Below are 16,491 nucleotides of genomic sequence, written 5' to 3' on the forward strand. Positions count from 1 at the left end.
CGCTGAGTGCTTTGTGAGGCCTGGCAGTCGAAGTTAATCTAGATTTGAAGGAAACAAGTCACAACAGTGCAGCTTCTGAGAAAAGTCTTGTGGTGAAAAGTTCATTAACTGTTTGAAGGAATAATTTGCCCCAGAATATGGTACACCATAGAAAACACCTTAAATTTTGTTCTGTCTGTTATTTTGTGTGTGTGTGTGTATATATGTGTGTGTGTGTGTGTGTGTGTGTGTGCATAATATTGGGTATTGATTCAGATGTCCCGATTCGATTTGATTCTTGGTTCGATTCTTGATTTTTTTGATTACATTCAGTGAATATAGTTTTAATAAAAATGCTATTGATATTTCTAAAACATGAACAGTAAACATAAGTTTACAAATGGTGAATTAATAAAAAGAAATTAAGAGCCACAGGCCTGTATTTTAAACCTATAATTTTTTTGTAAACAATAGGGCTCTATAAAATGTTCTTCTTATTTTTTAATCAGAAAACATTAATTTATCCTAATCAAATTAAAGTAAACCCTTTTATTTTTTGCAAACAAGTGCTGCACAACAGAAGTTTACTGTTAAAAAAAATGAATTCCAACATTGAATAAAAATATGTATACATTTTTTTTTCTTTTTACAGGCCTAATAGGTCAAAACAGATGAAAAATAGAAAACCACTGACATTGCTCAGTATTTTTTCTGTCACACTCTTAGTTAATCGTCCTTAATGTCTTCATATAAAGCTCATCATACAGTCTCACTTTGACTGATTACTAAACTGAGATGACAGTGACATACTGCTGACAACAGAGTCCCTCCTACTCTTGGCGCTCTAGTGCAGGCTTGGTGAGGACAACATCCAGACTCCATCCAATCAAGCTTAAAGGAGACTTCTAATTATGATCTAATCATGATCTTATTAAACACCTGCCCATCTGACAGTTTGAGACAACATCTGTGACGAATCTGCAATGAAAAGGATGCTTAAGAATTTGAGTTTGGCCTTGGTCATTTAATTATCAACGTATATTCATCTATTAAATCATTTTCGAATTTGAATCCGTCAAATTAGTACAGTACCAAACAAAATGCATAATGTAAGTGATACACAATGTTGCCTACATTTTGTGTATGTGTTATTAAGCATCTGCTTCCACTGTATCACATAACAGTAAGCTGAAGTACAACTTCCCTCTGGGGTAAGAAAACAGAGTTAGTACTGGATAAACTCATTTGATTCTGCATGGGCTGAAGTCTATATCCAATTTCTGAGGCTTCTTAGTGGTCAACACAATTGTTCCAGCTGTGCTAAAATCCACAACATATACCACTTAATGAATTTGCTTATTAAAATGTTCCTAAAAGGAAAAGTTCAGAACAGATTTAAAGAAATTTACATCACTTGCTCACCAATAGATAATTTACAGTGAATGGGTGCCATCAGAATGAGAGTCCAAACAGCTGATAAAAAAACATTCTAATAATTTGTCCAAAGTACTCCACATGTCTCCAATTCAACTTCAGTAAAATTCCAGTGACAGAAAAGCTGTGTTTGTAAGAAACAAATCCATCAAGTTGTTTTAAGATTGCTGCTTCTGACCATAATACATAATAATACATGTTTTGGACTGCTTTCACTTGTAAATGGTGTTTGATATGTGAATATTTCTTTCCTAAAATCAGATTAGATTACTTTTTCACTGGAGAAATCAATGTTATGGATATTTTGTATTTACTATATAATGCAATATGTATGTGACCCTGGATCACAAAACCAGTCTTAAGGGTCAATTTTTCAAAATTGAGATTTATACATCATATGAAAGCTGAATAAATAAGGTTTCCATTGATGTATGGTTTGTATTTGCCCGAGATACAACTATTTGAAAATCTGGAATCTAAGGGTGCAAATAAGTCTAAATATTAAGAAAATTGCCTTTAAAGTTGCCCCAATGAAGTTCTTAGCAATGCATATTACTAATCAAAATTAAGTTTTTATATATTTGAAGTAGGAAATTTACATGGAAATTTACATCTTCATGGAACATGATCTTTAATTAATATCCTTATGATTGTTGGCATAAAAGAAAAATCTAATGTATTTTTGGCTTTTGCTACAAATATACCCCAGCAACTTAAGACTTAAGACTAAGGTTTTGTGCTCCAGGGTCATACACACACATACATATAATATGTATAATATTATTGCATTATATAGTGCTTGCCATGGCAAAACTTTCGCAATGGATGACAAGATCCACCATATTTTAAATGTCAGCGGCATCTATTATTATTTATATGAGGGATAAACATGGCAGATTGGCACATCTAGCACACTCATTGACTTTGTGTCTGGCTGTTTGATCATGGTGTTAGCTTGCATGTAGCCACCAAAATATGATGTGGGGGAGTGTAGTCCCACCCCCCGCCTCACACTTATATAACAAGCCAACGAAAAATGGTGCCTGTGCCGTTGCTATGGCAACACGTTGCCAAGGAAACCGGCTCAGCTATGAAAATGCACCACATTGCTAAAAAAGCTCACTTACAGATGTGACGATCTTATATGTTTTGAACGTATGTATGTTTTTATATGATCTACTTGGAAATCTTGCTAGGACGAGGGCCAAACACTAAGAGCAGCCTGCATGAATCACGTGATTCTGTTCATATTTACAGAAGCTCAACATGGAGGGACACAGTGTGGAAAGGGTGAAAGCAAAGCTGAAAAACAAAGGCTAAATCCTCACAGCAGCGAGATACTATAACATCTGTCCACATGCGCAGACAAGAAGCACGCTTCATTAGTTAATAACTACATGTTGTGTCAAAGCACAGCTATTAGTGACAACCCCAGGCAGTTGACAGCACCCTCTGATCTTCCGTAATAAAGGTGTAGACCTTAACTGAGGGGTGACCTTTTATTTGGTGCTGAGCCTAATAATATTTTGTGGCTGTTTGGCTCTAGTGGGGCAGAGGAATTTGTTGTGTCGTCTCAAATGAGGATGTGTTGATGTGAGCCAATGAAAAATAATTGGCAGCTTTTACAGCTCAGGGGCGTGGGGTGGCAGTACCCACTCAGACGCATGGCACATGCCGTTTAACGTGCCAGTCAGACTGCCTGAGGTGGAGAGAGTGAGAGTAAGAGATGGAGGGGAGAGCAAAAGTGAGACAGAGGTGCAATAATGGAAAAAGACATGCAGACAAACATTAAGTAATACCTCTTGGCGAAAACTTCAATGCACTCCTATATGTGATTTACTACTGAGCTATAGTGGTCCAAGATGGGAAATGTTTTTCATTGGTTTATAATTTGTAACAGCTTAAATCACTGGTTTGGAGCAGGTTTTACAATAAGAAATAGGATTTACTAGTTAATTAGGCAGATGTAAATGCTTCAATAAATAATAATAATAATTTATAATCAAATGTACTTTTTTATTATTAAATATTAAGTGTTTTTCTTTTTTTGCACTATATTTTGTTTAATTGCATTTAGTACCGTTTCTTCTCCGTACACCTGCATTTGAGAACCAGTGATTTGAATATCTTCAGACATCAAAGAGAACGAATGAGTGGATCATTTGAAAATAATCACTGAACACAAGTGGATGACCTGTCCTCTGGACACTTGATGTTCTGACTCAGAAGGGCAGCTTCAAGTTGGTAACAGCCTGAATGGCCCAGCATAGGAGACTGACAATTGTATGTCAACAGCTTATTTAAATGGAAATTGAGTTCTGGGAATTGAGTAGCAACACCATGGCATTGTCAGTGGCAAGGTCAAGGTTTTTTTATTCCAAGGCAACCCACATACTTTGTGAATGTCAAGCACAATGAAGTAAGCAAGCTGCTGAAGCCATTAAAAACAAGCAAAAGTCAGCACCAATAGCCTCGTGGGCAGCATGGCAACATATAGCCCAGCTGTGCTTTGGGCATCCTGAGTTTGAATCCTGCCTTGAGGATCTTTCCCGATCCCTTCCCCTGCTCTCCATCCCACTTCACTTTCTGTCAGTACTTAACTGTCCTATCACAATAAAGGCCAAAGTCTTTATGTCATAAACTTGTATTTGACAGTTTAAGCACAATAAGACATGAAAGAGAAATTAGTTTATTATGCACATGCCATGTGACAGCCTTCTGTGCACATGCTTCAAATGTGTGCGTTCAGAACACCGGTGGTTTCTGCTTCCACTCAGTATCTGACTGCACAGACTGTATTATTATTAATTATTAAGTGTCTTTTTTGCATGATATTTTGTGTTTTTGTTAAACTAAAAACAAAAATGCCTTAAGCATTTCTTGGTGTTACTATCATACTGTATGTTAAGAACAGTATAGTCCCCTGATAGGTTTCCAGTGTGTTTGGTGTCATTCATTGCATAGGGATGAAAAACCAGGAGACAGATTTAACAGAATTTATTTACCCCATCCCTTGTGACCGACTAGGCGGGTATTCAGCTCACCCGCTTTCTGACCGTTATAATCAGATCTTTTGTTAAAATGTTGGCGAGCCGTTCTAGGCTGAGGAAAACTAGGCAGCTGATATCTGCCTCTCCATTGTGCAATTTGAAAGAGGCGCCTACCAACATTACAACTTTATACTGGAGCAACCGTCAGCCTTTCAGCACACCCTCCTAGGAGATGCTGGTATTTTTCCACTTGGGCACCGTTAGGAGAGACACAAAAGGAAAAGTGCCAAGGAGAGCAGTAGAGTTTAGCTTGTGAAGAGACTAGTCTCATTGTTGGGTGTAATATCATTTTTAATCTGATTGTGGAAGAGCCTGCTTTATGGTAAAAATCCTCTAAATGATTGTGCCTAGGGATGAATATTATCCACAATAGTTAATCAAACATAAGGTGATATTTAAAATTTTTATGTATATTTTACAATTTAAAAGGTCACATTTTTTTAACAGTTTTCACTTAACATTTCAAATTATCGAATTTTCTCAATTTTCAATTTTGTCCAAATAAAATTTTCTCAAACTTTACTTAAAGATTTTGAGACTAATTTCTCATAATATCAAAATTCAAATAAAATTTCAGTATTGTGAGATGCAAACTTCCATTTCTGAAAAAAGTCTGAATAGTGAGATAAATTTTTATTGTGTATTTGTATTTTTTTTTTTTCTGTGGTGGAAATGGGATTCTATATGCAGTGGTCTAAAATAAACTTGCATGGAGAAAAAAAGCTGCATACATTTGCATCAAATACTTTCTGACAAAATATCTCACTGATTTTAAAGTATTACTTTATATTGAGACAGATGTGTGTGGAAAATAACAGAAAGCATCAAGAATACTCTATAACACCAGATGTGTGACATTATAAATCTACACCAATTTCAAAAACACTTTGTTAACATGCTTTAGTCCTTGCAAGCACAGACAGAAGAGAGGGAAAGGGAAAAATACTGTTGGGCTGTCATGCATATATAATTACATATTACATAAGCATCAAAATATACAATAACCTTGACTGTATGTGCCTTAATTAAACATTTAACATCATAGTCTATCCACTGGAGGTTAGCCGTTTAAACTTAGGTCACAAGGGCAAAATGAAAAAAAGATACTGGAGAGTGACTGGAAGATCCAGTTCAGAGATTTCATTTATTTATAATTCATCACCAGCTTATTCAGCCTCTAATGGAGGCGGCAGAGAGCACATGTTAAACTTAGATCCTAGTGATGGGATGGCAAACTAATGCTTCACACTGCATTAACTGCTTAATATATTAGTGACGGATGACTGTGATAAAGCCAGTCTGACAGGCCCTCACATACTAATTCTTAACTATAGAAATGATGATCAATTTAGATATTTTGCCTTGGAGAAAAATAAAGTTTATTATAAAGACCAAACATTTAGATTTTAATATACGTATATAGAAATGATGATCAAATCAGACATTTTGACAGTTTGATTCTATATGCATATATTGTAGATATATTATATACACGTAACATTTTATTTTATATACATATTTATATAAATATGCAAAGATAGGTGGCTTATCTATTTGTTGTTTTATTTTGGTTCAAAATAAGATAATGGTTTCCTTTGACTTACCTTAAAGGCTTTGGGAGACAGAGAAGAGAGACATTGGGAGGGGATGTGTTTGTGTGTAAAAGCATGTGCAACCAGTATGGTTTTGTGGCTAAAATAGGGGTGGAGCTTCACTCTTACAGGAGCATAACAGCCCCCACTCCAAAGAGAAGAAACATTACATAACACTATATGGCATTACGTTTTATGACATCATCCATGCATCCAACTAAAAATGAGATCACTTCAGCCTATACGGCCGGAGAAAATCCTTTAAAAAAAGCAAGCACTGCATATTAAATGCATACTAGCATTCAAGCAGAGGTGTTTTATGCTCAACCCATTCAGGCTAGTGTGGATTCACAGAGAGAGAGAGAGAGAGGCAGTCTATCTGTCGCACATTGGTTCTGTAAAGTGGGTCACTGTCAGCAGTGGGAAATGAAATACACAGTATCTGTCTGCCTGCCTGCAGGCAGAACGATCCACAATCTAGCCAATAGATTTTCCAGTGCATTTATCTTAAAATATTTTGCCATAAAGTCTTCCAGCATACATTCATCGATGCACATCTGGCCCATGTGGGTCAATCAAAGTGCACATCTGTCTCTGGATAAAGTGGCTTTAAAAACATATTAACAGATCGAGTGTCAGCCTGTTGTAAGTGGGTCTAGCCCACTAATAATAAGGACGACACATAACACAGGAAAATCAATGCTTGGATGTATTGACATTTTTATACTCTACCATTGTCTGACTGATTGTCAGAAAGTTTAGACACACACACACACACACACACACACACACACACACACACACACACACACACACACACACACACACACACACACACACACACATATGTGGGCATGTTTTTGTGACATATCAGGACACAACTTTGTATAATGACATGGGTATGACACAGCTATTACAAGGAGAGGGTGACTTATGAGGACATGTCCCCATTTTCCAAAACGCTTATAAACCATACAGAATGAGGTTTTTTTTGAGAAAGTAAAAATACACAAAGTTTCCTGTGAGGGTTAGGCTTAGGTGTAGGGTTGGTGTAGGGCCATAGAATATACAGTTTATACAGTATAAAAACCATTATGCCTATGGGATGTCCCCACTTTTCACAAAATAAAACATGTGTGTCTGTGTTACAATTCTTTGCTTAATTCCAAACAGTCAGCAACATGTGTGGGAAGCAAAATGTGTAGCAAGTATATCTTATAGTTATAGAAGGCCTGCTGATGAACTTATTAATACTCACTTAAATTTAGTTTAATATAGCTTTTATGATACCCTCTGGCCCCAGTGATAACAGCCAAAATATGTCCTTGGCAGGGGGTTTCTCAGCTCCCTTTGTGTCTTTGTGTAAGACACCAGAGACCCTAGACAGGGCGAGGCATCTAAGTGCCATCTGCTCCCCCTTCCCTTGGGCAGCTTACAAAATGTCTCCCCCCTCAAACAGGATGAATGAGATCCTGGGTGGGGCAGGAGGAGACTGGCAGAGGATGATACAGCTACTTTTGGACAGATATGAGGCCTACGAGGAAAATATTAGAGAGATATTTTATGAGACTAACAACTCTGCCATTTAGCTAAAGTTCATACACTGATAGAGGATTCACTGAGGCATTTGAAGCACAGAAGCAAAATAATCACTAATGCCAAGTGAACTGTTAATTGCCATATTGCTTTGCTCCAAAAACATCTTCTAAAGGAGATCACAGACGTGTCGCTGCTTTGTTATTGGGCTGTAGTCTACTAGTTGTGAGATGACTAACAATAGGGGTGAGGTCAGCACTCGCTTGTTCCATTATAGACTCATCTTAAAGAAAAAATAATTTCCTAGTCACAAGCTGTCAAATTTTACTACTTTAAATTAAGCTTTCAATGTAATTTAAACTAGTATATGCTACTAGCATACTAGTATACTCACTGTACACTAGTAAACTGTATATCTGGTCAGTTTTATGTATCTTTTGCTATGATATCCCACAGTTCTGTATGTGTGGTTCAGTGGTTAGTGGAAATAATAAAAATGGTTATGTTCAATAAAAACATAATACAAAAAAAAAAAGATTTAAAAGAAATTAATTGTTTAATGGCTATCCATTTATAATGCATGACTATTTATTTTGAGAAACAATCACTGTACATTCTTAATGTGAATGCATTCCTATGTATTAAGCAAATAATATAAAAAGTAAATCAGATATTTTTTTCCATCGCGTACTACATATCCCAGAATTCTCTACTCGAAGCTCATTGGTCACGTCCAAATATGATGTAACACAATTTGGTCCTCTTTTGCGCGAACGGTTGATGCTGAGGCAGAGAGGAATCTGCGCGCGCGGAGAACTCCAGCTTTAATTTTAACTGCAACTAAAGGTGGGTTTTTTGTTGTTGTTGAATGTATGTTTGCAATACATCTCAACCGTGTTTGAGGTGACAGGAAGAGAAGACATCTAAAGTATAAAAATTCAAATGATTGCGATTTTAATTTCAGTCACACCCTTATTTACCTCCCTTTTTGGGGAGGGGATGTAGATTATAGACAAGGGCATCTGGAATATTCTATATGGTTAGAGAATTAACTAACCATAACTAAATAAGTAATTAAAAAATAGCAGCACGCAGAGCTATCTAAATATGCTTGTCGTTGCGCGACCATTAATGTTTTGTGTTTATTGTTTCATCTGGAGGGAATTGTGCAGACGGTCGAGCTCAACATTAGCGAACTGGCTCACGTTTAGTTGAGCTCTGCTAGTTAATTTTGCGGTTTGTTTTTAGTGCAAATCACTTATATTCTTAGTTATTGTTTCTGTTTTACCTAAAATCCTAACATTTCCATAATATAGCCCACAGTACAGTGACAGGTGATCTAATGGGTCTCGACGCCTTTTGTCTTCGTTATGTGTGCATGTGTGCACCAACTTTGCTGTCAAATAATGTTATTTACTTTCAGTTATATCAATTACATCGATTAGAAGACATAGAACCGTAATTTTGCATGTCAACACTGAGATTATTCTGTACAATGGGCAGTGCAGTTGTGTCTGGTATGAAATGAGAGAGATGGGTGTGATCAGGTTTGTTGGAAATGCGTGAGACAGCAATACCTCTATCGTTATTTGTAAGCGTTTCATTCCATATTTACATGATCCTTGAACATTAATAAGGTCTTATTGATACGTAATATAGTATAGTTTGTAGTTATCATTGATTTTTGAGGGCTGTTATAATGGGGGTTCAGGGTGTATCTCGGCCATCTATTGTCTCCAGATGAGATCCTGAATCCCATCGGATAGACACAAGGGCTGGAGGTTTATTTTCAACCATCGAGTGATGACTTGTTGTCAGGTCATATTTAAGATGACAAGTTTGTCCTATACTTAATATTTAACGAATCACTTCAACGGATTAGCCTGCCTTTGTTCGTTTCTTGCACAATATCCCCTTTGTTTAATCTCTCAGTGCCCACTGTGATCTCATTAACGTTACATTACAAAGAGAGATGCTGATTGGTTTTCTCTACATTTCACCCGAGTGTACACCCCGTAGTATATATTTTAATTGAACTATTGTCGTTTAATTAGGTGATGATGACAGCACGTCTGAATAGATGGGTCCGGTGGTTGTTGTGCTGGCAGCGACTTGTCCTTTTCTTGGCTTTCAGCATAAAGAAGGATATATTGCTATTTAATAGGCAGTAATTTTTGCATTTTTAACAGCTTGTTTCCTTCCCAAAATAGCATTCAGTTAGTAAATTATTCATGACTATTGTGGCGACGCCACTCCCTTTAGTGTATTTTAGTTATTGTTTATACAGTTATTTAATAGGTATACATACATACATATATATTTTTCTTTCTTTCTTTTCTTTATATACCACAGTAGGGGCAAACTCAGCTTTTGGATTTTTTATCAATAGCTACTTTCTTTTTTCATTGATAGAATAGCTGTTGTATAGCTGAGGCTTGTTTTTAATATGTGGGAAGGGGCAGATTGTTAAAAGATTGTGTAAGCATGATTTGCATCAACGTTAGTAGCAAAACGACTGCATTTTTTCCTAATATTATTATTATATGCATTCAATTGGCAGGTGTGTAAACCCATCGAGGTTGGAAGTGCAATGGCGTCCTCTGGAGGTAAGATGCGAAAATAAGTTCAGCTAAGCTCCAATCTCGAAATCAGTATGCTTCACTTTTATTTGTAATTTAAATGAAATCAATCTGCGAAGGAAATCAAGCACGGAGTATTAAATGCAACGACTTATCCTTCACAGATATTCAGGTTAAGGAACTGGACAAGCGTGCCTCAGGACAGGCTTTTGAAGTCATCCTGAGTCCTTCTGCTCCAGATGCCAAGGGAGAATTCCCACTTTCTACCCCCAAGAAGAAGGAGGTATCTCTGGACGAGATCCAGAAAAAACTGGAAGCGGCAGAAGAGAGACGCAAGGTAAGTGGTCGTTTAGGAATCAGTTGCATAGTGATTGTGCATTCTGTTCCTCATTTGTTGACCATCTCATATTAGAACCATGAGGCAGAGGTCCTGAAGCACTTAGCTGAGAAACGAGAGCATGAGAAGGAGGTCCTTCAGAAAGCAATGGAGGAGAACAACAACTTCAGCAAGATGGCAGAGGAGAAACTTAACCAGAAAATGGAAGCCAACAAAGAAAACCGCACAGCACGCATGGCAGCTCTGAATGAGAAATTCAAAGAGAAGGTTTCTGTGTAGATGAATGCATATGCATTATAGGTTTTACTTTGTAAAGTTTCAGTTCTATTGAATTTACATTATGTTAATGGATGTGTTTGTCTTTATTTTAGGACAAGAAGCTCGAAGAGGTACGAAAGAACAAAGAAACAAAAGAGGGGGCAGAGGGTGAAAACTAAGTTTCCTCTCTCATTTTCCTTTTCATTTAGGGTATAGTATTGGGTTTTTTAATGTATCCAAAGATTTATTTTTTGTTGCATTAAATTGCCTGTTTTCCATATTTGGATCCATGTACTTGCCACTTTTTTTATTAAGGGGTTTTGGGGAAAAGCTGGTGCACAACATTTCATCAGTTTATGTGTATTCAGTTCTGTCTTTTCATCCTCTCTAACCTGTAGATTTATCCAGTTGCAGCTCTATAGCGTTTAAAATGAGCAGCGTTTCACTGATAGGGAAGCATGCCTGTGTTATGCATAGGTCTAATATATACTTGGTATACTGCATTGTGCAAGTCCACCTGTTCCCTTGTATGTCAGTACTGCCATCCTATGAGCTTAATAAAGTTGCACAGTTGTTTGTTATTGTACCAGTTTTCCCACCGCCTCTTTGTTGATCTGTCAGTCAGCCAGAGTGTAATGTGGAGTAAAACACCTTAAAATTTGTACATTATGGAGATAAATGGCAGTTTCTGTAATTCTATATGGAAAGTACGTTTTGCCAGAATAATAATTTGACCTTTTAGGACACTTTTTGATGTACTCTTTATAATCTGCATGAGATTCCTAGTGTGAAAACTAAACATTTCATTATCCACACACATTTCCTTTACTAGATCATACTTTTATAGTAATTCATACTCAGTTTGCACTAATAAAAAAATCAATGCATTCCAGTACTTGCAAAGGTTTTAGTATATATATAAAAAAAATCTGTTTCTTGAGACTGTTTGAACTATACTGGCATCTAGTGGTTTTGAGTTTGTCTAACATGTTTTAGAAAAATGCTTTTTTGAACATTTGTCTTAAAATGATTTAAAAAAAATTTTTTTTTTAAATCCTAATGTTGACATAATGACAACTATTATGGTTAGGTGCATGACAACTTATGGCAGTTGTAAACAGCTTTGCAGTGATAAATGGCTTGTTGTCCACATGCTGTCACATTATTATGTGTTCAGAAGTAGTGCATCACTCTTTTCGGTAACGAGTTATACCTTATTTCCAAATTCTGAACTCCCTTAGTATAAGCAACTACATGCATCCAAAAAAAAAAAAGATCATGTCCAGTAATATGTGTGAATAAATGTTTTTTTTAATTGAATAAAATCAAAATGAAATCATTTGCTGGTCTGTGTTGTAGGAAGGGGCATCAAGTTCAAATGTTAAAATGACCTTCGAAACACCCACACATTGTTATGACCCAGTCTGAATCATTCAATCAATAAGAGTATTATAGATGGAAAGTCTATCAATATGAAAAACAATTACATTTACCACTGAAAGGACAAGTACAACAGGAATTCTTGAAATATTTTCTATTTTAATTTTGGTGCAAGACTGCAAAGTGCATGGGAATATGTTTTTATTACTTGTCAGATGAAGTAATATTTTGCCTTCCTGTGTCTAAAAATTCACAATGTAGACCTTTGTTTCCACTGTTAACACCGAGTTTGACAAGGACACATTGTCAGCAGAGTGCATGTGTGGGTGATGAGATAAGCCATCACATAGTTCAGCATAAGAAATGAACAACAGTACACTCAAAACATGAACATATTAGACAATGTGCATATTCAAATTACCTTTAAATTCAGTTAACTGCAAATGTTTTTATGTACCTAATTCAAACGACTGACACTGAAAATAAAAAAGTGTTTAAATATGTCTACATGTGGCTTTTTCCCAAATCTGCTCTGTTAACTCTGAATGTAGGGTAAATTAGCTACTGCACACATATGGGCGCATATATGTGGCCAATATATATATTTTTAAATGTACTTATTTATTTATTTTTTGTCTGTGTTATACCACAGCGGTTTGCACCTAGTCTTTTATTAAAGAGGGAATGTATGCGGTTATTAATAAGAAGAGAGTAGTTTCACATTTCACAGTCCATACATTTTACAGTGTGTCGCCACCTTTAAAAGTATTTCCTACTGGCCACTTTCTTTAAACGAAGGCGGTGACAACGCTCTTCAGCTTTTCTGATTGGACAATTTGCCTGCCCATCAGGAATCTTTAGATCACGGCTATCTGACAGCGGTACAGCAGGGAGCTGACACTGACAGGAGCCTCTCCAGCTCAACAGAATTTCACGTAATATTTTTCCATAATTCAATTTTCTTTGTTTAGTTACGTTTTCTCAAGACGCATATGAACGTGCGGTTAAATGCAGTTCACTGACTGAGGGGATTATCCTCTTAAAAGGTAAACCAGTTCATTTATCGATACGTTTAAGGCAAGACAGGTATAAATTAAATCCCCATATGCAATGTATACTTCTAGATGAAGTTTTCAAAAACAGACATAGCCTTTGTATGGTGCGTTACGATCCGAGTATAGAGTGTAAACGGGGATAATTAATAATCAGTATAACCCAAGATAGATATCGACATTTGGTAAGACATGTAACGTTACAGTACATGAGAAAAGAAATAATTCGTTTTTGGTTGTTGCTTCGTAAAACATTTTCATTGTTGCGCTTCCGGGTTTTCACGTTTCTTTTTTCGAGATTTTACGAGAAACAGCTTGAGGGTGTGGGAAGGATCTGTCCTTTGGGATGCCACCACTAAAATTCTCTACTATTTGGTCGTTTTAATAGATTTGAAAATGAAAAACAATTATTTTTCCGCAAACCTTATGTTTTCCGGACATTATCGATGAATTCGTTTCGTAAGATTCGTCCTTATTAGTTCATGTGCACGAGAAGCTTTACGCAGAGAGCTGATGTTACGTAAGCGGTGATGTCTCTGCATTGTACAAGACGAAACTCCACGTTTTACACCACGTTACCTTAATTTCACGTTAAACAATTGTTCTATTTACAAATTTACAGTAATAACATGTTTTTCATTAAATGCGGTTTTCAGGTTCCTGATATTTTACTTTAACGTGTATCAATTTGCATGCATCGCTTAGATTATGGCATTTGCATTAATAAGACATGAAAATAAGACACTAAAAAGTAGGCCACGATTTTAAAATGTACCATTTAAAATGTTTTAAAAAACGCAAACCTTTACAAAAATAAGGATTGTGCAACGTAGGCAAATAATTATTAAATTAAATGTATTTAATTCCATTTTAAATTGTTAAATTAAATAAATACATATTTTAAAATTGCTTTACCCTTGTCCCAGCGCATAATTTAAATCTCAAACTATAAAAATGTGAATTATTTGGTGTCTAAAACTGGGATGACCTAAATTGTGTGAAAACCAATTAAATATTAAATCCAAATAAATATTAATTTAAAGAAATTATACTGCACACACACACACACACACACACACACACACACACACACACACACACACACACACACACACATTAAAAACAAACAAACAGCAAAAAGTAGATTTAGGATATACATAAAACGATATATGCTAAATAAACCTTAAGAAGTCAAAGTAGTTAGTTATTTTATTCAAAAAAAAAAAATTATATATATATATATATATATATATATATATATATATTCCATCATTTCCACTACAGAATGTTATAAAACACATCAATTTGATTAAATGTATATGTATTAACATTAACATGTATTCATATATAATGCATGTATTCACACTTTATACAGGTACACAAATTAAAGAGAGTTAAAAAAAAAACTTTATTTTTATTTATTTTCCAAGTAAACGTTCTTAATAAAGCAAGGGTAATATTTAACTGCTGAATACTTTTTCCAAAACAGATCTCACAATAGACTGCTGCTTAATTAATCCTCACCATGGCGACGGTTGTGATGGAGCAGATTGGGCGGCTGTTCATCAACGCACAGCAGCTTCGCCAAATCCCCCGTTTCCTGGAGTCAGCCTTCCCTAAACTGCCTTGTACCATGATGGTGAGCGATGTGCCGTGGGTTTTCCGTGAGTCACATATATTCACGGGCTACAGGCCGCCCGACCAGAACTGGCGCTACTACTTCCTCACTCTGTTCCAGAGGCATAATGAGTCAGTAAATGTGTGGACACACCTGCTGGCCTCCCTCATTATCTTAGTCAAATTTCAGGAGCTGTCAGAAACCGTGGACTTCCTGCGAGACCCACATGCCCAGCCGCTGTTCATCCTGCTTTTAGCCGCCTTCACCTACCTGGGCTGCAGCGCGCTTGCCCACCTGCTCTCGGCCAAGTCTGAGCTCTCCCACTACACCTTTTATTTTTTGGACTACGTTGGTGTAGCCGTATACCAGTATGGTAGCGCCCTGGCCCACTTCTATTACGTCATCGAACAAGAATGGCACGCTCAAGTGCGAAGTTTTTTCCTGCCAGCTGCGGCCTTCCTGGCCTGGCTGTCCTGTACGGGCTGCTGCTTAGGCAAGTACGCCAGCCCAAGCTTGCCCAAATTCGTTCACAAGCTATTCCAAGTGGTTCCCTCGGGCCTGGCCTACTGTTTAGACATCAGCCCAGTGCTCCATCGCATCTATAAATGCTACAGCTGCGAACAAGGCTGTGCTGACCAGGCGGTGGTGTACCACTGCTACCAGGTTGTCTCCTTTTTAATCAGTGCCTACTTTTTCTCATACCCCCATCCTGAGCGCTGGTTCCCTGGACATTGCGACTTCATCGGGCAGGGCCATCAGGTCTTCCACGTGTTCCTTGTGCTCTGCACTCTAGTGCAGCTCGAAGCCGTGCGACTGGATTATAGCGAGAGGAGACCTCTTTATGAAAGTCTCCATGGAGACTTGGCTCACGATGCAGTGGCTCTTTTTATCTTCACAGCGTGTTGCAGCGCACTCACTGCGTTCTATGTGCGCAAACGGGTGAAGGCGTATCTAGAAGAGAAGCAGGAGTAGCCAGAGACCTTGCCTTGAACATGTAGGAAGGATTGCACTGGCCTACAACAATTGAAGCAACTAACAATGAAAAACCTTTTTGTTATCTTTAAGTGTGTCTTATATTTGTTGTTAATGTTTTTTTGTGGCCTGCCAATGCATTTTGAACCAACTGCTTTTTGTTTACCAAACTGGTGACATGCCAGTTAAAACCGCATCACATTTGAAGAATGGCTGTAAAACAGTGGACTGCCTGCTGGAAGGTGCTGATTTGTTTGACGAGTGCCATTACAACTTATTTAATCTGGTTAACGTGAGAACTGTGATGAGATGTCAGCTTTTTTGCTTACAGGATAGTTTAGGTAGACTGGATCATTGGAAGTGTTCATATTTGCATTGCGTCTCTAAATCCAACCTCATTTTGGTGCAGTCTGCTGCTCTTAAGTATGTTACTCAAATGGCATTTGCACATTTAGCAGACATATATTGCATTCAATATATGTAGTACACTTAATACAATTTTTTCCCCTGTGTTCCCTGGGAATTGAACCCATGACCTTGTGGTGCTAGCACCATGTGCTATGGTTTGAATTACAGGGATGCACACAGCAACTAAAATGTCAGAAAATAAATTTCCCATTCCATCAGACCAGCACAATTAGCTAAATGTGGAGCTCAGATGGAGTGTTTTAAGAATATTTTGTTTAGAGATGACTGATTAATAA

At 37.0% G+C, this 16,491-nt stretch overlaps 2 protein-coding genes across 3 annotated transcripts; both read left to right on the plus strand.

Moving 5' to 3' along the window:
* Positions 1 to 8,340: 8,340 nt before the first annotated feature.
* Positions 8,341 to 11,351, plus strand: LOC132158671 (stathmin-like). The gene is made up of 5 exons (XM_059568182.1): positions 8,341 to 8,437; positions 10,152 to 10,197; positions 10,335 to 10,507; positions 10,583 to 10,774; positions 10,879 to 11,351. Exons 2-5 carry the CDS (start codon positions 10,182 to 10,184, stop codon positions 10,942 to 10,944), a joined length of 447 nt encoding a protein of 148 aa, XP_059424165.1. The 5' UTR covers positions 8,341 to 8,437; positions 10,152 to 10,181; the 3' UTR covers positions 10,945 to 11,351.
* Positions 11,352 to 12,950: 1,599 nt separating this feature from the next.
* LOC132158672 (membrane progestin receptor alpha-B-like) lies at positions 12,951 to 16,257 on the plus strand. 2 transcript variants are annotated; one of them, XM_059568185.1, is made up of 2 exons: positions 12,951 to 13,080; positions 14,687 to 16,257. In XM_059568185.1, the coding sequence occupies exon 2, from the start codon at positions 14,723 to 14,725 to the stop codon at positions 15,785 to 15,787; it is 1,065 nt and encodes a 354-aa protein (XP_059424168.1). In that variant the 5' UTR covers positions 12,951 to 13,080; positions 14,687 to 14,722; the 3' UTR covers positions 15,788 to 16,257. The 2 variants fall into 2 exon arrangements, with proteins under 2 accessions (XP_059424168.1, XP_059424166.1); XM_059568183.1 differs by having other exon boundaries at positions 13,007 to 13,191.
* Positions 16,258 to 16,491: the final 234 nt, after the last annotated feature.

The sequence above is a fragment of the Carassius carassius genome, chromosome 15, assembly GCF_963082965.1.
Source record: "Carassius carassius chromosome 15, fCarCar2.1, whole genome shotgun sequence".
NCBI classification, from domain to species: domain Eukaryota; kingdom Metazoa; phylum Chordata; class Actinopteri; order Cypriniformes; family Cyprinidae; genus Carassius; species Carassius carassius.